The 26,831-nt window shown below is 51.2% G+C and overlaps 1 protein-coding gene across 1 annotated transcript in view; it reads left to right on the top strand.

Moving 5' to 3' along the window:
- dchs1a (dachsous cadherin-related 1a) overlaps positions 1-26,831 on the top strand; it is a 123,843-nt gene that overhangs the window by 3,988 nt on the left and 93,024 nt on the right. The window contains exon 2 of the mRNA XM_035385845.1: positions 10,105-11,932. Within this exon, the coding sequence (XP_035241736.1) occupies positions 10,105-11,932 (1,828 nt within the window). The remainder of the gene's footprint in view (positions 1-10,104; positions 11,933-26,831) is intronic.

Below are 26,831 nucleotides of genomic sequence, written 5' to 3'. Positions count from 1 at the left end.
CAGTATTCAACTGGTCTCATTCCGTTATAGCATGCTATGCTAATCAGGTCATTCCATTCTTTCATTGCCATCTGACGTGGAGGGGAGTGGGGGGAAGGGGGGGGGGGGGGGGTATCAGGTGAGTTAACGCAGGAGAGGTGCAGTCTCATACCGTAAATTACTCTCAATGGGGAGGAGAGATCTGACGGAGGGGGGAGGGGCACTTTTTTTTTACGCCAGGGCCGTTTTATATGTGAGTTACTGGGATGGAGGGACATTTACAGGGCTTACAGAGAAAACAGTTAAAGACATGATGTGGAGTTTCTGGAAAGAGTCGAAGCCTCGACTCGGCGCGGCTTTTTTATGGCATTCCAGCGATTATGTCATCAAACCGTCGTCCTGGCAGACGGCTAATTAATTTCCCCCTCCCTCTCTCTCTCTCTCTCTCTCTCTCTCTCTCTCTCTCTCTCTCTCTCTCTCTCTCTCTCTCTCTCCCTCTCTCCCTCTCTCTCTCCGCCTCTCGACGGTGCCTTGCACGCACACTGGGCTGCTCAGCAGTCAGCTCAGACCAATGAAGACTAGTCACAGCCTGTGTGTAATCGATGTAGATTTTTTTTTTGGGTGCGGGGAAAGGGGGGGGCATCTCTGCGATGTGGGTTCCAAACGCTCGTCCCGGGCCCAGACGACAGCCCGGGCGCCTGCGGGACGGGCCCCCGGTGCGGTTACATGGTTTTCTGCGCTCCCCGCGGGACTCAGAATAAACCCCCCCCCCCCCCCCGCGCTGTCCATTCCTGCAGCGTCTCCCTCCAGCACGGCTGGGTCTCTGTGCCAGAGCATCAGTGCCTGCCTTTCTCATCAGGGACCGGGCACACACACACACACACACACACACGCACACACACACACACACACACACACACACACACACACACACACACACACACCCACACACACACAGACACACGCACACATGCATGCACGCACACACACACACACTCACACACACAGACACACACACACACCTATGCTCTGGCAGGCACGCCCATGCTCAAACATGCACATATTTACGTCTTGTAGTATTTGAATGCTGAAGGCCTCACATAAACCATTCTGACCACACTGTTTACTGTGCATCGGTGGATTGGAGTCAGTCGGCAACGTGTTTGTGTGTGTTTTGGATTCCTGTCTGTGTCTGTCCCTTCTGCTCCTGTGGACTGAAAATGTCATATGTATGTTCTCTGCCATCCTGGTTCAGTTATACACAGTTTATATCAAGACTGCAAATACACAGTTAAAAATACTGCCATAGGTTTTTTTTTTTTTTTTTTGCTTTTTGCTTCAACTCCTGAGGGTTTCTGTCATCATTACTGACATGAGATCATAAGAATGTTTGATGAAGAGAACAGACCATTTCACCAATCTGGGGCATCATTTTCATCATTGTGTTACATCATCCAGAGAGTATCCTGCACTGTGTTAAGCCTGGTCTTGCTGTGGGAGGCTTTTCCCCTTTCATGCAAAAACTGTTAAAGGCAAAAAAAAACAGCCTAATTTCATAGTCCTCTCTTTAATTTCATATCACATCCCAAATAAAAGACTCCCCCCCAGAAAAGATGAATAGATAAGATAAGAGGACGGATCAGTGTTTCAGCGGTGATGCAAAGCAGTACTCACTCTGCCATGGTTTTGATTCTGGTTCTGGCTGGTAATAGTGGCTGTTTTCATGGGGTCACCTCAGTGGATTTAATGGGGGCAGCCGAAGCCACACCCCCGTCTAGTCGCAGAAATGCAACCTGGGAAAAAAAAGCAGATCATAATAATTGCAGAGACGAACGCAATAGCAAGAAGGTGAAATCTCACACCTCGGTTCTGGAATATCACACCTGTTTTGTTTTTAGTCACTTAACTTGACTAAAAAAATCAGGTGTGTGTTTTTTTTTTTTTAAACTCAATTACAAACACGCAAACTTTCAAAGGCCAAAAAAATCCCTATTTTCCATTATACAGAGCTTATCTCCTCTCCAAACAACTTCCTCTTCATCTCTGTTGGCTTTCTCGTCTAGTATATTGCACCCCAAGCTCAGCCAAAGTGATCTGAGCAGCATGAAGCCTTATTTACTTAAGTAGACTGATGGACTTATAGGGAACCTCATAGCCCAGAGCTGTTGTACCCCAGAGCAGTGCAGGCAGTTTCAACCCACAACCTCTGCTCCTTGATCGCAGTGTGTTATTTACAGAGGAAATGAAGACAGGTCAGCTGCTTTTCACACTGAGTCACAATGAGCTGGGTGGGCAGGCCTTATTACACACACAGGGATTTAAATAAGCTATTGTATTAGCTATTAAATACGCAATTAAACAAGCTGTTTAAATACGTTATTGCTGTTATTTTATTTATTTTTTATCATACTGTGAAGCACATTGTATTTTTTATTCTGTGTGTATTTTCTGTGTATTTTATTTCTGTTTTTCACTACTCCGTAGAGCACATTGAGTTAGTTGTCTGTGCATGAAACGTTCATAAATAAAGTGTGACTTGACTGGACTAAACACTATATGACCAAAAGTATCTGGACACCCCTTGGTTTGGGGCTGTTTTTCATCATCTGGACTAGGCTCCTTAGTTAGTGTGAAGGCAAATCTTAATGATACAGCATGCAATCACATTCTAGAAGATTCTGTGCTTCCCAAATAGTTTGGGGAAGGCCCATTCCTGTGTCAGCATGACAATGCCCCAAGGGCACACGGCAAGGACAATATAGAAATGATTTTGACGAGAACGATGTGGAAGAACCTGACTGGCCTGCGTAGAGCCCTGACCCCAACCCCGTCCAACACCTTTGGGATCAATTGGAAAGCCGACTGCAAGCCAGGCCTAATCGCCTAATCAATGCCCGACCTCACTAGTGCTCTTCTGGCTGAATGGAAGCACATTCCTGCAGCAATTCTCCAACATCTAGTATAAAGCCTCCCCAGAAGAGTGGAGGTTGTAATAGCAGAAAAGGGTGGACCGACTCCATATTGAATCCCGTCATTTCGGATGAGATGTTGGATGTCAGGTGTCCACATACTTCTGGCCATACTGTGTATGTTACTACAGCGGGCGGAGCTGTGACAGAGGGCCCTGGTCCCTAAAACCAGAGGGCTCCCCTGTTTTTTAAGGGTTGGGGAGCAGAGGCACATCTGGGCAGCCTAATGGATTTTCCTGGTGCTCTGTCTGCTCCTCCTGAGGCCCGCCCCGCCTCCCCCCAAAAACTGCCGTTCTGAGCACAGAGACGTCCCAGGCAACGGGTGCCGCCCAAACAGGCGAGGGCTTGGGCGCTTACAGCAGGGAGGAGGGGGGGGGGGGGAGTGGCCTGCGTGCGTGTGAGGAGTTAGAGGGGAGGGAGGGGGAGGGGGATGGGGAGGGGGGGACGTTGGTTATGGCTAGTAAGACTAGACTAGGGCATTTCCGCTCTTTTGTAGAATACCTGTCACTTGTAATATCCAGCCAGTGTAAATTAATAATTCAATATGCGGGCTTCCTATGCCGGGGCCGTGGGCCGCCCGAGCGTGTGGTGTGCTCTCTGCTCCACAGCCAAGAAAGTTTTATTTGGAATTAGCTTTAGAATCATGACATGGAATTCGAGACTCTTTTTTTGTGGACTCGTGAGGGGATCGGTGAGACCCGGTGGCTGGCTTTGATATTTGCCCCTCGGCTCACCGTTTCCCCTCCTCAGTAGCCCCGCTAATTGCCCCGCTATAAGGACAAAGTGTTTTTGTGAGATCGTCAGATAGCGTTGCTCTACTTGACTTTGACCATTTTCACGGCAGGATTACTTATTTTTGAATAGAAATATTTTTGTGGTTTAACGTTATGAATGGTTTATGTTAAGGGTTATGTGGTCTGTAGGATTGTTTTTTTTTTGGTGAAATGTATGTTTAGGATCCCTTACTTCATGTCCCCCGTAAGTGTACTGGCTGTGTATGATATGTTGTGCCTATTTCCTTTACTTTGCATTATTAGATTTTAAATTACCCAAACATATTAAGTAGAGTATGTTTGTAGAGACAGTGAAATTTGAAAGTTGTGTCTCTGGGACAGATTTTTGTTATAAATATCCTTATCTGCTGTCCCTTATGTGTTTTGCTGAATTCAGTTCCTACATGCTTCAGGAACAAACCAGTTTTCCTGTACAATGCAATGAGAATCGCTCGGCGTCTGATTTCTAAAAGGGAAACGGTTTGGGTCTGCCTGAACGTGGTTGTGGGGGGGGGGGGGGGCTGACAGGGGGGTTGGTATTTTGCAGCTGTACTGTAACGGTTATGGTTTTTGACAGTGGTTTTATTTGGGATTGTTCAGCTCCGAATTTCTGCCATGTCAGCACTTTGGCACCCCCCTGTGAGATGGAAGCATTGACTAATGGAGAAAGGCAGTGAGGTCTGCTCAGAAACACTGGGCGTCTTTTAATTCGCTGCCCCCTCCCCCCCCCCCTACTCCCAGTACACCCCCCCGCCCCCCTCTTCCTCTCAATCCCCTAGGCCGACAGGGTAGACTACCACTGCTCACATACCCAGCTAAAAGTAAGCTTTCACCTGCAGTGTAAACAGTAAAGGACACCCCAGGCTGATCCCATTAAAATGTTATATTGCAAAGACGTACGTTGTTTCGTGGTGGACCAATGCGTTCCCATTCACCAGAGGGACTCTGGGCATAGATACTATACCAAACCTTACGGCTGCAGATGTTGTACCCTCAAAAAAAAAAAAAAAAAAAAAAAAAAAAAATGCACCCATATTTTTGCTTCTCCTGGTAATGAGCCATTTTTTCTTAATTATTTCGTGCAGGCTTTGTCGTTTGCTGATAGGTAGGGGCACCGACTGTGACCTTGTTTTCACAAGGCCCGGCAGCTGCTTACCAAAAAAAAAAATGCTCAGTCTCAGATTTACAATGAGGGGCTCCCAATGCCTTGTGTAACCGTGCTGTTCAGGACCAATAAAGATTTCTTCAAACTCCCCGCTATTGAAGCCCGCCGGTAAGGACCCGTTACTTTGTTACTTAATTTATGGCGGCGTTAAATCCCGCAATCGCATTACTGCACCTGAGTCTGGCCGAGGTTAATGAATATGAGCCATTGTTCTCTTTGATCAGGGGCCCCCCGGACTGCCTTTCAATTGATTTGCCGTGGATTTCACGCCCGACTCGAGTTATTTCTCGGCAGTGACAAATCTCTGCCGCGGTCCAGCGGCGGTGTTCTGGAGCACGTAGAGGCCTTCAGCGCCGCAGTCCACTCGCGCTCGGGCTCGGGCTAAACGGATTTTGAAGGGGAATGGGTTGAGTCGAGCCGGCGCAGTTTCGAAAGCAGCGTTTAAGACGCTTCGCGAAGGAATGCGCCCGCGCCGCTTTTGAAAGGGCCCCGCTAACTCTCAGGTTCTAGTCAAGCTGCGGTTTTGGGGGGTATTACTGCGTATTTTCCCCTAAATTTATGTTTTATTACGTACGATATTTCTGTTTCGCGGCTCGCTTCCTGGCTCTTGCGAGCCTTGCTGCCAGGCCTTCCCCAGCGCTGAGAAGTGTATTTAAAAGCTGCTATGTATGACTCACCATCTACGCACCGACGACACTGTGGGACGGCTGGAGTGTCACCTTGCAACTCGCTTAAGTAGGTAATTCTCGCTTAAGTAGGTGACAGCTGTGTCTCTGTTGAGATAGCTTGGGGCGGTGTCACGGTTCCCCTAAACCCAGTAGAACGACAGTCCGAGGGCACGCGTTCCCCGTGGTTTACGCAAGTGTCAGAGTCCTTGGCGATCCGGAGCTTTGCCGGGTTTCGTCTGCGCGCGTCGTCCGCGCCGTTCCAGCCTGATGGGAGCGCGGTTTAACGGCATTAGCATCGGTGCGTTCGTCTGCCGGGGTTTTCCTTTTCGTCAGCCCTGTTAGGAAAAGGGCAGAGCGATTCCACGGGAAGGAACGTATAGGAGACGGCTCCTGCTGATTAGCCTGTCTGGCTGCGCTCTGTTTGTTCTGCGAAGCCCGCTTTCCGAGCCAGCTTTTGCCGCGGGGACCCTCCTGAGCGCCTTTCTGCATGGTGTCATTTTTAATACACCATTAAATATAACACTGTGAAGTGTTGTTGCTGTCGTGTCCAGGAGGGGTTGGGGGGGGGGGGGAGGGGGTTGCTGATGTTGAGCTGAGTGCGTTGTGGTAGTTTATTTATTTATTTTTTATTTAACGTTATGTTTCAGTTGGCGTGCCCAGTTGTGTCTGATAAATCCATTAATCCAGCCTGTGGTGGTCTTAAAACACGAGTGCATTCACACCGCTGTGGCATCAGAGGAGGCCCGGGCCACGAAGAAAAGCCTCCTCCTAGACCTTAGTAAATCAGTTTTTGAGGTGCGCTTTAGCACCACATTAATGTTAATCGCAGTTTCGAGAAGTTTGACATGCACCTGATGAGTTTTGCAGCCAGAGAGCAGTGCTAAAAATATAAGCTCCTTTTGATTTACACAGCGATGGAGGAGAACTTGGAGCGTTTGAAGTACTGACTCACCACAAGAAGCCTTTGTTTCCTCATTGCGAGATGCTGATTTTCTGCATCTTTTTGCAACTTTTATTTGTTTTTCTTAAGTGGCTAAAGCTGGGTGGGTGATGATTGTGACACAAAATCACCACAATTCCTTCTTACCATACCTGTGTGTGTGTGTGTGTGTGTGTGTGTATGTGAATGCGTGCACACATGCATGTGTGTGTGTACATGCATGTACACGTGTGTGTGTGTCTTTGTGAGTGTGTGAGAGTTTGTGTGTGTGTGTGTGTGTGTGTGTGTGTGTGAATACATGCACACATGCATGTGTGTATACATGCATGGCCACGTGTATATGTGTGTGTGTGTGTGTGTTTGTGAGTGTGAGAGTGTGTGAAAGTGTGTGTGTATGTTTGTGTGAATGCGTGCACACAAGCATGTGTACGTGTGTGGCCCCACTCACCATGCTGCTGAGCCAGAGAGAGCCGGGCAGACTCTGCGGAGCCCTCCTCCCGGTGCACTGCCCCTCTGAGGCGGTCAAACACACTGTCACACCCGCCAACCCGCCAAACACAGGCTGCTGGAGGTGTGTCTATACACACACGCACACATACACGCACGCACTTACACACACACACACACACATAAACACAGGCCTGCAGCTACAGCCTGCTGGAGGTGTGTCTATACACACACACACACATACACGCACGCACTTACACACACACACACACATAAACACAGGCCTGCAGCTACAGCCTGCTGGAGGTGTGTCTATACACACTACACACGCTATGCACACAGGCGTCCATTCAGACTCACAGACACACAGACATGCACACACACTCACACATACACATAAACGCACACACACAAACACACCTACACACACACACACACACACACACAAATACATGCACACTCACGCACACACACACATAAACGCACACACACATACACACCCACACACACAAACACACACACATAAATGCACGCACACACACATGCATACGCACAGGCCGTTATGTACAAAATATATATATATTTTTTACTATTTGATAAAGTGAATTCAGTATTGAAAAATGCATGTAACCAACTGCAAAAGATCTGTAAGATCTCTAGAAGTTTTATCAAGTTGGAGGGTATAGTTGCAAGCTCTGGTAATGCCACCAGGGGGAGCCTGACAGAGCTGATTTACATTAGAGCCTAATGTACAGTACTGTCTGTAAGTCTCAAATTCTGTAGGTTCTTCAAAAGAGACCTTTTTGGATTTCACAGATGTAAAAATAACATAATCTTTATGGCGACATGAACGATTATATGATAACCAGGAGCCTCTTAGACGCAAACCACTAACAGTGTGATGTACGATAATGCAGTTTTGCATATAACAAAATATTTATCTTTCTGTGTCCTCTCTGTCAGTAAACTATTTTGAGACTCGAATTACACCACAGATGGCGACAAGCTTATTCAAACACCCCATGCGGGTTCAGGGTGTCTCTTATACTGAATTACTGAACCTCTGCGGGTTCCAAAGGATCCCTGCCAAAGTAGTATAATTGTCCCGCAGAGCATCCTCACCAGGGTATGAAATATCAGCACTGTTTGAGGCCATCTGCATCAGCGTAAAGCCCACAATGCACTGCGTTTGTCTAAGGGCAGTGTGTGTCTCCACACACAGTTGCCTGTTGTAGTCTTGGCTTGGATAAAGGGGCGTGTGTGTGTGTGTGTGTGTGTGTGTAGGAGGGGGGAGTTTTGGGGGAGATCCCTGATTTTACATACAGGGCAGAGTGCTGGCAGCTTGGCCAGGCACAGAATTCCCCCGCAAATAAAACAGCCCTCGAAATGGTGTGATCTTTTCTGGCTCAGCGATGGCATGTAAGTCATTAGTGTTTTTTTTTTCTTTTCTTTTTTTTTTTTGACCCTGTGAGGTCCATAAATACATTTCAAAGAGTTTAAGCACCATGCTTTTCCTATGTTTTAGCTGCTTAGGACTGGTGTTGTGTGTGTGTGAGATAGAGAGAGAGAGAGAGAGAGAGAGAGTGTGTGTGTGTGTGTGTGTGTATGCGTATGTGTAGGGGGATTGCCATTATTTTTTGGAATTTCACCATTTTGGACCACATATACTCCTTCTCCTCCTCAGTCTCCCCCTATTGAGGAAACAATGTTTCACTCCTGATACAAACTCTGCAGGAGTTTGTTTTTTTTCTCACTTTTCCACTGGCAGACTTGAAATTGTTCTCCAGGCTTAAACATACTGTGTTTCCCTGCCTTTCAGTGGTGTCTCTCTGTGCACCATGTGTTCTGCATCTAAAGCTGCTGTCTCAGAGTTGGTCAGGCCCTTGAGTTAAAGCTGTAACTCTTGAACTCTTGAGAAGAGCAGAACTTATTTAACAAGGCCTGACCACCAGGTTTGGTCGCTAAAACACACATGTTTGGGGAGGGACTGCAAGGACAATCGCAGGGATACGGTCCCGCCTGCCAAGTTTTCAAGGACGTGAAACTCCTTCTTTGGCGCTCTGTAAAATACGGGTTACAGTAGCCAAGAGGACATTCACGGCACGGGCAATTAAGTTATTCATTAGAGGTGTAATTTATTTAAGCTGGCTGACCAGCTTCTCAGTGCTTTCATGAACCATTTGAAGGCTCATTTCAGTATATCACCGGGGCTAAAAGTCTTTTCTTTTAAGCTTTCAAAACACCACCTGCTTGATCCTCTCTGGTGACTTGGAATGAGTTCCTCATCTAGACATTGATGGCATGAAACGTTCCCCGTCTTAGACATCAGGGTGGGAAGGGGGGGTGGGTGTTTTATGCTTTTCCAAACAAGTGGATAAAACAGAGCATATTTCTTGTCAGCTATTGAAGACAGCATTCCCTTTTTTTCCGGCTTGTTCCTCACATTTGTTTTTTTATTATTGTTCCAGAGGATGACATTCCTGAAGTTAACACCCCAAACATAGAGGGGTGTCAGGGGAGCACTCAGTATTGATGTGGTCTGGTCTCAGATTGGCTATCCCCATCACTCTTAGTCTTCGCGTGAACGTCCACATTCTCGCCCATCCCAGTCTCGATACAGTGATCCCTGCTTTTTGCTGACAAGCTGCCTGAGGGTATTCTTACTAGCCAAGCACAAATATGAGCCCACAGCAGCAAATCACTGGACTTGTCTCTATCTAATTAAAAACGAATGTAGAAACCATAAAGACTCTCCCAGTCTAGAAGCGGGGCAGGAAAGGCATTGAGACTTGAGGTCAGGGCCTTTTTTTCCTTCTCTTGAAGGTAGAGATTTCTGCTCTGTCAGAGAAATGAGAGTTTGACTGATTAGGTGTGAGGAATAAATGCACGAAAATGACTTGTGAGGGACTCGTTGTTTTTCAAAGGCCTGTGCGGTCGGGATCGGAGCCAGTCGAACCCGCGGTCAGAGCTGTCGGACTTTCTTTATGTTCCTCTGAGGCACACCGAGTTGGCTTTGACAGCAGAAATGCACGACTCATTTCGTCGGCCTTGTTTTATGTGTACGGCTGACAGCACGCACCTTATTTTCCATTACCGTAAGTGACAGCGCTCTTGGTTTTTGTTTCCTCCAGTTAAATTTGTAATTTTTTAATTTTTTTCGCAGGCTTAAGGAGGAAACGGTCACCATGAAGACGATGGCTTCGGACAGAGGTACAGGGAAGAGTGCGCTGAGCTCGTTGCGGAAGCACGGGTCCTGGAATAAGAGGGTGCTGCTGTTGCTCTACGTGGCGCTGGAGCTCATCGCCGTCCACTCGTCCGCGGTCCTGGGAACCCTGGAGCTGCAGCTGGACGAGGAGCAGCCGGCGGGCACCATCGTGGGGGACATCAGCGCCGGCTTGCCCCCCGGCGTCACCGCCTCGGTTTTCTTCATCTCGGACCACGAGGGCACCGGCGTGGGCAGCGACCTGCACATCGACGAGACCACGGGCATCATCAAGACCGCCAAGGTCCTGGACCGGGAGGCGAGGGACCGCTACAACTTCATCGCCGTCACCATGACGGGGGTGACGGTGGAGGTGACCATCACGGTGAACGACATCAACGACCACGCGCCCACCTTCCCCAGGAAGAGGGCCACCTTCACGATCCCAGAGCAGACGGCTGTCGGGACCAGGTTCTCCCTGGATCCAGCCCCCGATGCGGACAGAGACCAGCTGACCACTCAAGGCTACTTGATCAAGGACGGAAACGTGGGCCAGGCTTTCCTCCTGGAGACCAGGAGGGGAAGCAACAAAGTGCTCTACCTGGATTTGGTGGTCAACGCCATCCTGGACAGAGAGACGAGGTCGTCCTACACCTTGCTCCTGGAGGCCTTTGACGGCGGCTCCCCCAAGAAAACTGGACAGATGGTCCTGGACGTGACTGTTCAAGACGTCAATGACAACGCCCCCGTTTTCAACCAGAGCCGCTACCACGCCACGATCACTGAGAACCTGCAGCCCGGCAGCAACATCCTGCAGGTGTTCGCTTCCGATGCGGATGAGGGGGCAAACGGGCTGGTGCTGTATGAGATTAACAGGAGACAGAGCGACCCAGAGCACTACTTCGTGATTGATCCCCGCTCCGGCGTCATCACGCTCAACAAGCCCCTGGACTACGAGATGAGGAGAGTCCATGAGCTGGTGGTGCAGGCCCGGGACAACGCCAGCCACCCGGAGGTCACCAACGCCTTCGTCACCATCCAGGTGCGCGACTACAACGACAACCAGCCCACCATGACCATCATCTTCCTCAGCGAGGACGGCTCGCCTCGGATCTCCGAGGGCGCCCAGCCCGGCCAGTACGTGGCCCGGATCTCCGTCACGGACCCGGACTACGGCGAGTACGCCAACGTGAACGTGTCCCTGGAGGGCGGGGACGGCAAGTTCGCCCTGACCACCAAGGACAACATCATCTACCTCATCTGCGTGGACCAGATCCTGGACCGCGAGGAGCGCGACTCGTACGAGCTGCACGTCATGGCCACCGACTCCGGCACCCCGCCCCTCCGGGCCGAGTCCTCCTTCACCATCCAGGTGACCGACGTCAACGACAACCCGCCGGCCTTCGACCAGCCGGAGTACCGCCAGACCATCCCGGAGGTGGTGTTCCCCGGGAGCTTCGTGCTCCAGGTCACAGCCCGGGACAAGGACCAGGGCCCCAACGGGGACATTCGCTACAGCCTCCTGCGGGACCACGGGACTCACTCTGACTGGTTCGCCATCGACCCCCAGACGGGGATAATCACCACGTCCTCGCAGCTGGATTACGAGACGGACCCCAGGCCCAGCGTGACAGTGGTGGCCACGGACAGGGGGCGGCCTCCCCTTTCCTCCACGGCCGTGGTCAACGTCCTGTTGCAGGATATAAACGACAACGAGCCCGTTTTCGGGAGCAACTTTTACAACGTGACCATCAAGGAGAACACGCCTGCCGGGACATGCTTCCTTGAGGTAGGACCCACTCTTTAAAATTTTTTTAGTGTTAACTATATAGTTAAGCATCAGGAAATAATGGTCCTTTTTCTTCTGGTGGTAAAATCCTGATTCCAAATGTTTCCCACTCCTACAGTCATCAAGGGTGCATTATAAATGGTCATTTTGCCGAGGGGGTGTGGAGAAATCATTTGAATGTTGAGCGTGTACTCAGGTCAGCTGCATCTTTATATGCCTGAAAAGCTGAGACAGCTTTCAAGGTGAAAACTCGTTATATTTTTAATGTGTCCATTGTCGGTCATTGTTGTACTGGCCTGAATTGGATATCCATTTTACCGTGAAATCCCATGGGGGTTTTTTGAGGACGCACTTGAACGTTCCACCTGCTTTCATTAAGCTGGGAAAAAACTTCAGCCTCAGTGTGTAGACTGTCCTTTCTTTCACCTCCTGGGGAAGGTTTCCATGGTAACCGAGACAATGCGCCGGAATATTTCGGACTTTGAGCTCCAACTGTCATATTAATTGAAAAATGGCGGCGTTCGCATCGCTTAAAATCAAGTGTGGCACCTTCAGATTCCTTTTTGCCTGTTCAGCAGACGTGCTCGTTGAGGTGGATGAACAGAGCGACTTAGCTCGGGCACATCGTTGCATCAGAAAACAGATGACAGGCGATCTGGGAGTAAAAAAATTCTGACAAAGTGCCACAAAAATCCAAGTTGCAACACAAGTGAATCCAGAACCTTGCTTCTGCAGGGAAAAGCTTTCTGCATACATCGACACCGTTTAAGAACACAAATCTACATCGTAGAGGGAGACAGCAGTGACGCAAATTGTTCAGCAGTGATGATGAATTTGTATTAGCAGAGCAACTTCAGATCCTGGGATGGGCAAATTCCAGAAAAATGCTTTGTTATTAAAAAAAAACCAAAAGAAAAACACAGAATACCTCACAAAGGTGAGTCTGTAAAGAAAATGTTGCTTTTTAGGTATGAATCATACAAAAACAGTGTGAGCAACCTGTATGAAATAAGAACTACATTCGCGAAAAATACAATTTCAAATACCTGCCTTTGAATAAGTGCGGCCTATTAGTCAGGGGTACTGGAGGGAAAAGGAGTCACCATCTGGCCAGCAGTGGACTTCAGATGGGGGTGTACGGGGGGTGGGTGCAAGGAGAGCTGAAACTGGGCCAGAGCTATGCCACGTAGAGGGAGGTGGGTCAAAACCTTTGTTTTTGGAGGGGTCTGCTTTCCAGCAGTTGCCAGTAAATTTTGGTGGGAAGGGTGAAGGAGGCTCGGGAGGATGAGGATGGGACAATACCTCACAGGTTATTAGAGGTGATGGGAGCTGAGATTTTGAAAGGCTCCTCTTTGGAGTAAGCACCCTTTTTCTCAGTGGAGGTGCTTTAATTGGCTCTTACTTGAATAGGGGGATGGGAAAGTGGAGGGGGGGCGGGTCTACCGCGAATAAAAGTAAACCTCTATCTCACACCACTTTACACTACAGGTTCCCGAACCTTTCTTTGGCTGACGGCTGTCATCTATCATTAATGCTTTAGTGCTTTCTCAGGCTGCCCTCTAAATTTTCACTGGGAAAAAGAATAAAAGGTGAAAAAAAAAAAAAATGAAGGAATAAAAGTTTCTTTTCTTTATCTGCTTCTTTTTTTACTGGTAGCAGTTAACCAGGGTGCTTCAAAGCCTTGATTTAATTGTTCCTTCCCCAAAGGGGGCGTTCGAGAAAGAGAAATGGCTTCCAGTAGAGGGAGGAAAAAGAATGAGGGGCGGACTTCACGTTGTCACAGGTTCGTTTGATTCGTATATCACACAGCGTCTGTGGCGAGGGCCTCGTCGGCCAACGGGTTCGACGCGTAGGAGCAGCCTTGACTTGAAGGCCTGGCAGGGGGAAGAGCTTTGGCCAAGGGGACTGGCTCCAGGGACAGGGAGGGGGAGGGGGAGGGGCGGGGAGCAGCCTGACAGTTCTTGGCCCGCGCGGTAGAAATCGGGGCCGCCAGTGGTCCTCCGCGGGGTCCCCCGGCGAGCTGTCGAGAGCGGCCCAAGCCTTCTTCGACTAAGAACCCGAGTAATTTAATTGAAATTGATATGAATTTTCTTTAGAAGCACGAGAGGAGGCACGGGGGTTTAGTCGATATTGTTGAATGGAGCCCATTAAGTTTTTATTTGATCTTTATGGGCTTTTTTTTCTGAGGGGGCTTTCTGTATGTTCCAAGCCATTTGATTTTTCTTTTTTGTTTTTCGTTCGGCAGTCAGCTCTGAGCACTGTGTGGAACCCGAGCCCCGCAGCTGCCATTTGGGGAGTTTTTTTTTTGATTAGGTAAAAATGTTGACGCTTTCGTTTTTTTTTTTAATCGCCTCCCGCCTCCAGCTCCACGGAGCGGACCGTCCCGTCGTCGTCCCCCCCCCACGCCAAAAAAAACACACGGCCGGGGGAAGCCCCTCAGTGATGCGGAGGAATGGCCGTCCGATTGGCCGCCTCGCCGAGTTCCCAGCATGCCGCTGCGCTCGGAAACGCGCCCGGTTGCCAGAGTGCGCTGGCTGGCGGACGTGCTCGCTGGCGGGCAGCAGGGGCAGTTGGAAACTCGCGCCCGCTGACAGCACTGACCATGCCAACGCCGCGTCTCACAGAGTCCCAGGGCGCGTGTCAGGAGATTTGACGAGCCCCTTTTATTATTTTCCTCAGTGCGGGGAACATATTCCCATGCTTTCCCCCTCGTTTTTCATATTTTTTTCCCAACAGAAATAGAAGCTTCCAAACAGCATCACAATAGGAGTGTTGTGATTGGCAGTTGAAAACTGGGCGGGGCTTCTCTTTTCCCTCCATGTCTGCTGAACGTGATCGCCGTGGTGCTGTCTGGCTGTGCACTCTCTCTGCATGTGAGATTTTGTCATTTAGACTATGCAGGAGTTTCTGTGTAAAAGAATGGGATTAATTAAGTTCTGGAAAAGCAAAAAAAAAAAAAAAAAAAAAAACCCAAATGAAAAATATATGAGTTTTCCACTTTCAGCTGGAATGACAGACCTTAAACCTATTAGAAGAAGGCAATTCTGTAACACAATATGCAAGATGTGTGGAAAAAATAAGGGTAAAATGTGAAAGCAAGCAATAAGTGAAAGACACTAACAGACGATTTAAACTGTGGCGCTTTTCTTAACTGACTACAGACTTATGAAATATAACAATAGCATTTTATGTGTTTTTAATTACGCATTATTTTTAATATTTTAATTAGCCATTTCTCAAAGGAGGAAAATTTCAGCAGTCCTCATATTTGAACGGACCTGTATTTGTAGCATCCGGCTTTAATTGAGATCTCTGTTTGCAAAGCGGCAGGAGACGAACAGACTGCAGTTAACAGGCTGATCCGGGCTTATCCCCATTCCCGGGGGTCCCGCTGCTGTGGTCCTTCACCGTGCGCTTTACCGCGTTCAGCCAAGGCCCTCGTGGTCGCCAGCGCCCCGCCGAGCCTATGGAATATTACCAGATTACCCATAAGTCTTTGTGATCGACGGCGCGGAGCTGCGGGACGTTTATTGAGCGTAAGGAAGAAACACGTCCCCTCTTATGAAACGTCCCGTCGCGGGGTGACAAAGGGGGGGCGGAGGCCTGACCCCGCCGAAGCCTGAGAACGGGCCGGGGTCCCAGGCCGAAATTTCTCCCGTGGCGTGGCGGGAGGGAGGGAGGGAGGCGCTCCGCACGCCGCGACCGAGCCGCCGTTCACACGGGGCGTCCAATGGGGAGCCCTCGCAGGGCCAGTTCCGCCGAAAGGCCCTGGAAAGGAGTGAAAAGCGGCAGTTTTCTCTCACTTTGTCTCCGAGCCAGGCAGCTGCGCGACGGGCGAGTTCGGCCCCAGCATTCTTCACTTAATGAACTGAATGGCGGGTGGGCGTGGGTGGGGGCGGGGGCGGGGGCGGGGGCGGGGGCGGGGGGGGGGGGGCGGCGGGGTGGAGGGTGTGAGTGAGACCGAGGGCGAGTGTAGCTCCATGGGTCCAGCTTTGCACAATGGCACCGTACCAGTCTTTCTGGAGCCCCAGTTCATTTGCGCCCCCCCCCCCAACCCCCCCCAGCCCCGCCACCCTGCACCCCTGCACCCCTGCAGAAACAATCTCCCGTTTCTGGGCTTATCAGAGGGGCGCTTTATTTACATGCACGGGTGGGGGGGGGGGGGGGGGGGGGGGAAAGAGACTTGTTTATTCTTCGTTTGCTTCTTGCTCTCTGTCCCGGGAGAAGTCCCGGGACAAGCCGGGTGTTGTGCCGAGCGCTGGGGGGTGGAGGTGGGGGGGTGGGGGGGGTGGTGGGCGATGGGGTTTCTGTTTCACGGTTCCGATGGCGGAACACGGAAGCAGTGGTGTCTGTGTGTGTGTGGCGGCTGAGAATGGCGTCTCTGGTGAGCGGCGGGTAAGAATCGCGGCTCTGTGCGGCCTGGTCTCGGGGCGTCTCCGCGGCCCCGGTGGTAAGGCGAGAGGGGCTGTCAGAGCGGGAAACGAAACCCCCCCCCCCCGAACCCCCTCGTCTCCGTTTGGAGGTGTGAGCGTTTCCCCCCTCTGCCCATGGGGCTCTTATCTGATCTCACTTCAGACCTCATTAGTCAGGTGTGAGCAGAGCGTGTGCGTGGAGTGTGTGTGTGAAGTGTGTGAGTGGAGTGTATGAGCAGAGTGTGTGTGAGAAGTGTGTGAGTGGAGTGTGTGAGCAGAGTGTGTGTGTGAAGTGTGTGAGTGGAGTGTGTGAGCAGAGCGTGTGAGCAAAGTGTGTGTGTGTGAAGTGTGTGAGTGGAGTGTGTGAGCAGAGTGTGTGTGTGAAGTGTGTGAGTGGAGTGTGTGAGCAGAGTGTGTGTGTGAAGTGTGTGAGTGGAGTGTGTGAGCAGAGAGTGTGTGTGAAATGTGTGAGTGGAGTGTGTGAGCAGAGTGTGTGGGCAAAGTGTGTGAGTAGAGCATGTGGGCAAAGTGTGTGTGTGAAGTGTGTAAGTGGAGTGTGTGAGCAGAGTGTGTGAACACAGTGTGAGTAGAGTGTGAGTGGAGTGTGTGAGCAGAACGTGTGTGTGAAGTGTGTAAGTGGAGTGTGAGAACAGAGTGTGTGAACACAGTGTGTGAACAGTCTGTGTGAGTGGACTGTGTGTGAGCTAAGTGTGTGAGCGGTGTGTGTGAGCAGAGTGTGTGAGTGCAGCTTGTGTGAGCAGAGTATGTTTGTGAAGTGCGTGAGGAAAGTGTATAGAGCCGGTCGCCTGCCATCAGGGACAAGCAAAAACACACTGAGATAGAAGTGCGAAGTACAAAACACTTCCCGAGTAAAAGCATCTGTAAGGTGCACCGCAGACTGGTGGAGTCAGAAGCTGCATCTGGCCCACAGGTATTACACAAAACACATGGAAACACACACAGCAAGTGCACGCTTTTGAAATATGGCGTGTCCTTGCCTGCTGTTGCCATGGGCCCCTCTCCTTGGCAACATGAGAAAGCATGGAATTGTAGAAAAATGAAAACATGAAGGATAAAGAATGTGGTTTAGGTGTGCGCGCGTTGCGATTTCAGACTCAAACCCGGGGGTTTTTCTGTCCTGCTGTCGCTGTGATACTTCTTGTCTAGGCCGTATTTTGGGAACCCCTCGATTGGAGTGAACCTGAACACCTCCACTGTCCTTGAAAACACATCGCTGATATTGGCTGCCTCTTCCTCGTTCTGTGGCTCGATTGGTTGTGGTTTGATAACAGCACCTGACTGCCACTCTTGTGAGAAACCGCAATACGCTTGCGAGCCTCGCTGCAGATTTTTAAACGTTTTTTGTATTTTTTTTGTCCGGCCCGTATGTTTGTTCAGAATGATTTGGGGGGCCGATACCGCCCCGGTTCGTAGCGGACGTACCCGTGCTTTGTTTGGGGGGGGGGGGGTGTAACCGAATCACTGAAGTGGAGCGGTGGACCCTGCCCACACAGGCGCACAGAAACTGTGGGAAATTCAAGAGGCGGCCCGGGGTGGGAGGGGATGGGGGGGTGGGTGGGTGGGGGGGGAACGAATACCCCAAGAGTGAAAGTGTTACTAACCGAACAATGAGAGGGAGAGAGAGAGAGAGAGAGAGAAAAAGAGCGGGGAGGAGAGGGATGTTGTTTTTGGACAACACAATGGGGCCAGTTCTTGCTAATATACGATAAGAATTCCATTAATGCCTCAGTAGCAGCCACACAAGTATCGTCCCTCTTTTAACCAGGTGCTGTAATTGCATCCGCTGAACTACAAAACCAACAGCATGCCACTGGGCTGCTGGACATGGCCTGGGCAGTTAGGTAATATAGTCCCACCACCCCCCCCCCCATATTCAGCGTTAAGTCTGATCGTGTTTAATATAACTGAGGCAAGGCGAACATCTGGAGGCACGTCGGGGTGCTGCAGGAGCAGGAGGACCCAGCCTGGGGCCGGCTTCCTGTAATGCAAGACTGCCACTTCCCCCCGGTGTCACGCTAAAAACAGTCCCCTGCCCCCAACCCCCTCTCCCCTGAAACCAGACCAGACCCCACCCGCCCCCCCCCCCCCCCCCCCCCCAGAGAGCCCACAGTGCTACCAGCTTGGAAAGCGCAGACACAGATCCCTTTATTTGTGTAACAAATGGGGGCGAGGAGTCAGTAATCTCTTTTTTTTTTTTTTTTAATTCCCCCTCGCCCAATGCGCAGTAATTACATGCCAGAAAGTTCTTCTTGTGTCGGAGCTCCTCTGCAGTTGAATTGTGGGAAACTGATTATTCTGTCAGCCAAAATAATTTGGCTCAATTATTCCACCCCTCCCCCCCCCCTTCCCTCCTTCCCAACCTTAGAAAGGGAATGGGACAGACTGCAGTGATCTCTGTCACTCGGAAAAACAAACAGAAATGAAATCCGCGTCTCCGGCGGGGGACCGGGGGTCGAGCCACGCGGCCGGGCCGGCGGGTCTGGGCGGTGGCGTGGGGTACACCCCGCTCACGAAGCCCCCCCACCCCCCCCGCTCACCTGTTACATTAAAGGAATTAATGGGGACTTCCTGTCTGAGCAGCGTAATAATTCTCTTAATTTGGCCCCTCGGTGTTTCCGGTGCTGAGAGCCGTTTTAATCGTGCGGTACGGCGGGACCCCCAAACGCGGCCGGGGTATCAAAGGGAGCTTTCATGTGCGCTCTGATGTCTGGATCAGAAGGGGAACAGGAGGCGGCGCCGCGTGCTCAGCACAACGTATGGCGCCATATGGCGTCCTTAAAAAAAAAAAAAAAAAAAAAATCAGATCCCTTTGTTTTATGCATTTTCTGCTCGTGTGCTAGTCCTGGAGCGTTCCCTCAGCGTTCCCGCGACGTTCCCGTAACGTTCCCGCAACGCTCCCTTCCCCGCGCCGTGGTGATGTCCTGGCGCGGCCCGCGGCTCTGCTCTAGCAGGACGGTCACGCCGCTTGAGCACAGACAAAGAGCGCCCCCCCCCCCCCCCCCCCACCACCACCCTCCCCTTCCCCAGCCGGGCCGGGGCGTGAGCAGGTGTCGGGCGGAGGCGAGCTTTTGGGCCCCGCTCCATTTTAAACAGGCCAGGGACGGGGGGGGGGGGGGTGGGGGGCGCCTGCCTGCCTGCTAATGGCCTGAACTGGACGGAGAAACGGCCGGAACCAAGGGCCAGCTGCTTGCCCAAATGCTTCCCCTCTGTAGCCCGGTCTGCCGCTGGCCCACCGAGCTCAAGTGGCTCTAGTCACTGGGCAGAACAGCCCCCCCCTCTCTCTCTGCAGCTCCTCTGTGTGGAGGGAGCAGGCTTATGAATGTAAAACAATGAATGTAACATTCAAACGTGCACGTGGAGTTATAGGCATGAGAAAGCTCTTTAACACTAGCATAATGACCCACAGCTCTCACAAACAACCAAAGCGGCTTGGCTGAGGTCTGTTGTTTTTTTTAAATGTGCAGGGCATCGCCAGGTCCTACTGCTGATAGTTTACGCAGGTGAGCGCCTGCTGGGATGGAACCTTAACAGCCTGAGCTGTTTTTAACCCTTTGAAGAGTGGGGTTTTTGGAATGTTTTTTTTCTTCTCTAAATTCTGAGTCAACGTTCTAGAACTCCGCTGCATTCAGTCGCCAGTAGTGACTGTGACATCAGCATTAGAATGTTCAATATTTGTGATGTCACACCTTTAAGGGTTAATGTATAATCGCAGCTCTTTTTCGCGGTGAGTTTGGCGTCCCTCAGGGATAGGCCAACACTGCCTCTCGTTGTTCCCTGTTCCTTTTCCCACTAACTGCAGTCGGTCCCCCCCCACCCCCCCCCGGGCCTGTGGTTTAACAGTATTTACAGAGGAGAGGAGAGGAGAGGAGAGGAGACACTGCTAGGAAAGTGGATGTGCTGCTTAATGTGCTGGAGATTGTAATACTTCCTCCTGCACTTGCTCTCGGCGTGGAACCGGGGCGGCTCCAGTGAACATAAACACTGCTGTGCATCTGGACAGCGTGTGGGTGTTCCGGTCACAGCTGATCCACTGGAGACATCGGCCTGTGTTTTACTGTGTGAGCGTGTCCATCATCTCTCACCGACCGGGCCCTGTCTGTCTGTCTGTCTGTCTGTCTGTCTGTCTGTCTCTCTCTCTCTCTCTCTCTCCCCCTCTGTCTGTCTGTCTGTCTCTCTCTCTCTGTCTGTCTGTCTGTCTGTCTATCTCTCTCTCTCTGTCTGTCTGTCTGTCTGTCTCTGTCTGTCTGTCTGTCTGTCTGTCTCCCTCTCTCTCTCTCTCTGTCTGTCTGTCTCTCTCTGTCTGTGTGTGAGTCTTTATGAGCCGGGGACGAAGGCTGTGGTGAAGTGCGTTTAAGGTGGGGATTAGGAACGGGAGATGGAATAATACTCTGGCGGCGAAGCCCGGCGGAGTGCAGCGCCGTAGGGCTGTGCCACGGAGACAGTTTGGATTTAAAGTTTGGATTTTCTGTGGTTTTCAGCCGATTTTTAAATATTTTATTTCCACAGTGTAGAAGTTTAAAACAATAAGAGCTCAACAGTAGCTCGTATGTACTGGGTACACAGTGCACCCTGTGTTGGGTACAGTGCTGGTTACACACTCCACCCTGTGTTGGGTACAGTACTGGTAACACAATCCACCCTGTGTTGGGTACAGTACTGGTAACACAGTCCACCCTGTGTTGGGTACAGTACTGGTAACACACTCCACCCTGTGTTGGGTATAGTACTGGTAACACAGTCCACCCTGTGTTGGGTACAGTACTGTTGACACAGTCCATCCTGTGTTGGGCACAGTACTGGTAACACAGTCCACCCTGTGTTGGGTACAGTACTGGTAACAGTGCACCCTGTGTTGGGTATAATACTGGTAACACAGTCCACCTTGTGTTGGGTACAGTAATGTTGACACAGTGCACCCTGTGTTGGGTATAGTACTGGTAACACAGTCCACCCTGTGTTGGGTACTGTACAGGTAACACAGCCTACCCTGTACTGGATACAGTATGTGATTCTTACAGCAGCAGATGCCTGTCATGTCGTGGTGTTACCTGATGGAAGAGGTGAAGACACACCTCCACACCCATAGGACTGGGGGGTGGGGGGTTAATTAGTCATTACCTTCACCCGGTCAGGCAGCCTGTGCTGCTGACGACAAGGCTAGGTTTCCTGTGGAATAGCGTGAGTGTGGCGAAGGAGGAGAGAGAGGAGAAAATAGGGCAGGAAAACAGAGGGGGCGTCCCACGAGGGGAGTGTGGAGGGCAGGTGGGGGGGGGGGGGGGTTTGGGGTGGCTGGACTTGGGCTCAGACTCAACAGCTGTGCGCATCTGCAGAATGGCCCCCGGGCCCCCGAAGTCCCACCGCTGTCTGTGTGGGGCGAGGGGGAAAAGAACCCCCCCACCACCGAAAAAAAAAGAAAAAAGAAAAGAAAAGACCGCCTTTATTCTCTCCTTTGTTTTCTTTCGTCCTCACGCTCTCTCCTTATCTCTCCAGACTTCCTCTTTCCCACACCGGTCTCTTCCTCTGGTGCTTCCTCTGTCTGCGCTACGCGCCGCTCTCAGATTTCGCTCGTCACCCCTCCTGCGTACGCGCGCGGGGGTCCCGCCGGGGGGGGCGCCAGGTGAACGCACATCTGGCAACCCCGGGGGGGGGGGGGGGGGGCGGGGGGGACGGCCCCGACGCTTCAGCCTCCCAGTCACCCCGCGGTCACCGCTAACCTAATTTAATGACGCGGCGGGGGGGTGGGGGGGAAATTCGGTGTGAATTACCGCTGGTGGTTTTTTTCTTTTTTTTTTTTTTCTCTTCAGACGTCGGGAGATTTAGGGTTGATCTAAAGCCGCGCGGGGGGCGGGGAGGGGGGGGGGGGGGGGGGGGTTGAGAGCGCGTCTGCAGGTGCGAGAGAGAGAGAGCGGTCGGCGCGGCTCGGAGGGAGCTCTCCCCCCCCGGGGGTGGAACCCTGGTTTTGGGGAACGCCTCGCTTCCCTTACCGTGATATCAGAAGGGGAAATGACACGCCTTCCGTTGTGCGTAAAACCCCATTTTTCGCGGGAGCCTGCGATTGGTCACGGCTACACGCACATTCCCCTCTCGGCTCTCCGTCTCAGGCTCGACGTTGAGGTGCGGTGCATTGTGGGAATCCTCCTGAGGCAGCCTGGTCTGCTTCGCGGGCCACGGGGGACTGGTGTACCGCCTGAATATTAAAAGCACATTGCGCTCGGTCTTATCTGTGTCTTCAGAGCAGGTACATCCGCAGTCTTCCTCACGCACTACCACAGGAGATCCGAGTAGTCATGGCTCCCCTTGTTCCCATGGTATCCCATGTGGAGAGCGCTACATGTCCGCCACGTAATATGCTTTTAACCACCATCTGGCAGGTAAATAATGGTGGCTTTAATAAGGACAGTAGTTTCCTTTTAAAGGAAATAAATGACCCATTTGTCATGCTAAATAGCAGAACATCAGGCTGTTTTGTGGTGTATCCATCCCATTTTTTATTTAATCAATTCTATTTATTCCTTAAGTATTGTAATCTTTCCAGACTTAAAATAGCAGCATAAGTATGAAATAGTCATTACATTACACAGGCATTTAGCAGACGCTCTTATCCAGAGCGACTTACACAACCTTTTTTTTTTTTACATAGCACTTACATTGCATCCATTTATACAGCTGGAGATATACTAAAGCAATGCAAGTTACATACCTTGCTCAAGGGTACAACGGCAGTGTCCTATCTGGGAACCTCAGACCTTGTTAGGTTACAAGACCGGCTCCTTGCCCATTATATACCACACTGCCGCCCAGAACGTCCTCCTTCAGCTGTTAAAAAAGCAAACAAAAAAAAAAACCAAAAAAACATTTTCACTCCGCTTCACTGCGAATTGTGCAAAGTGGGACCAAAATGGCCGCTCAGTCAGCGCACAGAGGCGAGGTTCACGACGCAATCGTGTTCCATCTCTCCACAGCCATAATTACGAGCCATCAGGCCTTTCTTACAGTACATTTTTATCAGGGAATACCAGCTTTCTACGGAGCAATCCATCCATTGCTCGACCTGTCAGTGATAACAGGGCCAGAGAATGAGCTTAGGCAGCTGTGGATCTGCAGATTTCTCAGGTAGCAAAAAAAAAAATCCATATTTTTTCGAGAAAATAACTGTTATCGTGTATGCACTTCGAGGCGTGTTGGGGATTGGCCCCTCTCACTGTGTGAAGTTAAGATCTAACTGTCAGAATATTATAGTCTAGCCCGGGTACAGTCGGAGTGGGAGAAAATATGTTGGTTTTAAATATCTCTTTTTTACACTGTGCGCTTATCTCTGCGTAGAGCAAATACAACGTGGCGTAAAAACACTAATGAAGCTAACGCGCGCGGCGGCACACAGCCGAATCGGAAAGCTAATCGTTGTGCTTTTCCTCGCGTGCTCAGTACACAAGGTTCCTTATTTGAACCAAATCGTCCCCCTTTATTAAGCTTGCATTAAGCTTTTGGCAGTTGAAATAATGAGCCAGGAGGGGGGGGTGGTGGTGGTGGTGGTGGGGGGGGGGGGGGTTGGTGGGGTTGGGGGGGGGGGGGATGGGGCAGTGTTGCCTAACACGGAGAACACACAGAGACAGACTGTAGCCTGGGGGGGAAGCAGGGATGCCAGAAGATTCCATTCTGCTCTAAATGGGATCACTTAGGGTTTAGTAAAAGATATAATTAGGAGAGGTGGCTGCGGGGGAGCTAATTAACCAATGGCTCTGCTCGGCCATTTTTTTTGCCCACAACGGTTGCTACAGTTACAAAGGCGAAGAGATGTGGTGTGGGGGGTGGGGGGGGGGGGGGGGGGGGGGTGGGGGTGGGGGTGGGGTGGGTGGGGGGGGGTGGTCACTGAACACAGAACTAAGGACGCACATGCAGTGATCTCTGTAGAGGTCATTCCAAATCGAAACCGTTTACGTCCGTCAGCCAGAAGCAGCTGTCTGATTGGTCATCGAGCGTGACATGCTTTTAGTAAATTAGTCGGGCCAGTTGCCTGAATAGATAAGGACGCGAGGGACCAAATTTCCTGCTTCTCTTGCTTTGTCGTACAGTATCTTTCGGCTTCCGCCAGACGCCCGCTCCTCCCGCCCCCACGCTCCAGACACCAGGGCTGCCAAAACGAGCGCGAGGTGCGGTCTTAGTGTGTTAGGACTCAGTCCTTTCACTTTCGGAGAGAAAGCAGCAGGATTGGTGCAGACGTGGCTGAGAAGCAGTTCCTGCTATAAAAGGCGAACCTGGACCGGACTTCTGTCCTGGGACCGTGTTTCTGGACCCGGTTCCTGTCCTGGGACCGTGGTTCTGGATCGGACTGCTGTCCAGGGATCATGGGTTCTCAGAACCACTTAATTCTTCATGGTCTGAGCGATCCCAGCAGGCTCTGCTTGTTTGACTTGTGTGTAGATACACTTTCTTTTGTAATTACAGATTATAAGGCAGAAGGCAAACACACTCAGATAGAAATGTATACACACGCACACAGACACATACACAGAAACACACACTCACATGCACGCACGCACACACACACAGAAACACACGCGCACACTCACATGCGCGCGCACACTCATATGCACACACATGCAGAACACACACATGCACACACGCACACACACACAGAACACACACATGCACAGGATTAAGCCTGGGGCAGTCTTTCCCCTTTAAATAGCAGTTGCCTTATCCAAATCCCCGCAGGCTGCAGAATGCGAGGCACCCAGACCCAGCTCTTCCTCCAGCACTTCTGACCGCACACCCTGCTGCCCCGTCTGGCTCCTTGGTGGTCTGCTGTCTCTCCCTCTCTCTCTCTCTCTCTCTCCTCACCCAGGGCTTATTAAAGCCTCCTCTGGTGCCCGCTCACACCCCACCCCACCCCGCCGCGAGCCTGTCTCCTCTCCTCGCTGGGGGAAAGCTCCATCACCGTCCGCATATCCCTTTCAATATCGGCCCCGCTGCGGGATTGCTTATCCCACAAGTCAAGGCGCCGGGTGGTCTCTGGGATCTGCTTAATCCCTGGTCTTTCACTTTATTTGAAATTGCCGGTACTGGTGTTGTACTGGCTGTTGGCTCTGGCCTTGCTCTTAGTTTACGATATCGCCGGTTTTGGTAATCGCGGGTTCACTTGAAAGGGGGAGGCAGCTTTGAATTGAGGCCGCGTTGAGCCGAGATACAAACGTTGAAACAAGACGAGACAAACGTTGAGCGATTCTTTGTTGGTTTTTTTTTTCTTCCTTATGTGCAGCCTGTGTTGAGTGAAGACACCAGGAGGGGACGTGAATGGAGAGGAGGGGGGGAAGGGGGGCACGGTGTTGTAATTAGAAGGGATGCGCGGGACTCGTGGGCCCCCCCCCCCCCCCTTTTGCATGGCGGTGGTGGCGGGATGAGAGGGGGTGAGAAAGCGCCGGAAGGGGGCTGCCCCAGATTCGGCTCCTGATTGATGCGGAGGTGCACCTGTGGGAGCGCGGCTGTCGGCGGCAGGAGCGGATGAGAGGGGGGAAGATTTACAGCGAGGAAAACGCGTCGCGCCTCACGCCCAAATGAGCCGGGTGGAGGGGGGGGCGGCCACTGAGCCCGGCTGCCCGCTTCAGTTTGGCGGCCATCTTGGCTCCACTTAGGCCCGTGAATACGGGAGGGGGTTTATCGCTTCGCTGAGGTAGGAAGGCGGTTCTGGGTGTTGTGAAAGGTGAGAAAAAAATTGCCAGAATGCTCTCAGAGAAATGCTTCCCGTTTTTTTTATTATTATTATTTTTAAATAAGCAGTTCCAGTAGGTGTATTGGGGGTTACTTATGGTGGAGTACCCAGAAGTTCCCTCCATGTACTGGCCTTCTGTCACGCCCCCATCAAATCCCATATCTTACCAAAAACCTGTTCGGATGAACACCACACACTAGCTTGGATAATAGAAACAAGACCTCTGAAAAGCTGTCAAGGCTTTGAAAAACAAAAAGCAAAAAAAAAAAAAGCAGGTTTAATACCATGAGGGAGAGACCAGTATCCAGACATCTGGTACCAGGGGCTGCCTTCACCCAAGGCCGGGCGTGGCTTCAGTGATTGACAGCTGAGGTCGGCAGATGAAAAATTGGTTTAACGTTTTCTCATCATGTCCCGGAGATGGAATTCAAAGCCGCTCTTCCCTGTCGCATGCCTGCCCGTCAGCTGCTCCGTGCCGTCTGAACTTTGACCCTGGGATTTACCATCGCATCACTCGCCCTTGTTACAGTCACCTGTCCCAGACAGGGCCCTTTAAGAGGGTGTGTCCCCTCCTTTGTTCCCGACCGCCTGGGTCGTGCGGTGTTTGGGGCGTAGGCTCGTGAGCTGCAGACGGGCAGGTTCGGGGTCCAGCGTAAGCGTTTCTGTTCTGTAGGCCGCCGCCGACTCAGACTCACTTCGAGGCTCTGTCTGCCTGTCCCGAGCGATTTTTTTTTTTTAAACGATGGCGAGAGAATAG

The sequence above is a fragment of the Anguilla anguilla genome, chromosome 12 (genome assembly GCF_013347855.1).
Source record: "Anguilla anguilla isolate fAngAng1 chromosome 12, fAngAng1.pri, whole genome shotgun sequence".
In the NCBI taxonomy this organism is placed as follows: Eukaryota; Metazoa; Chordata; class Actinopteri; order Anguilliformes; family Anguillidae; genus Anguilla; species Anguilla anguilla.
The sequence above is the reverse complement of the archived record's forward strand: the minus strand, read 5'-3'. Positions and strand labels throughout refer to the sequence as shown.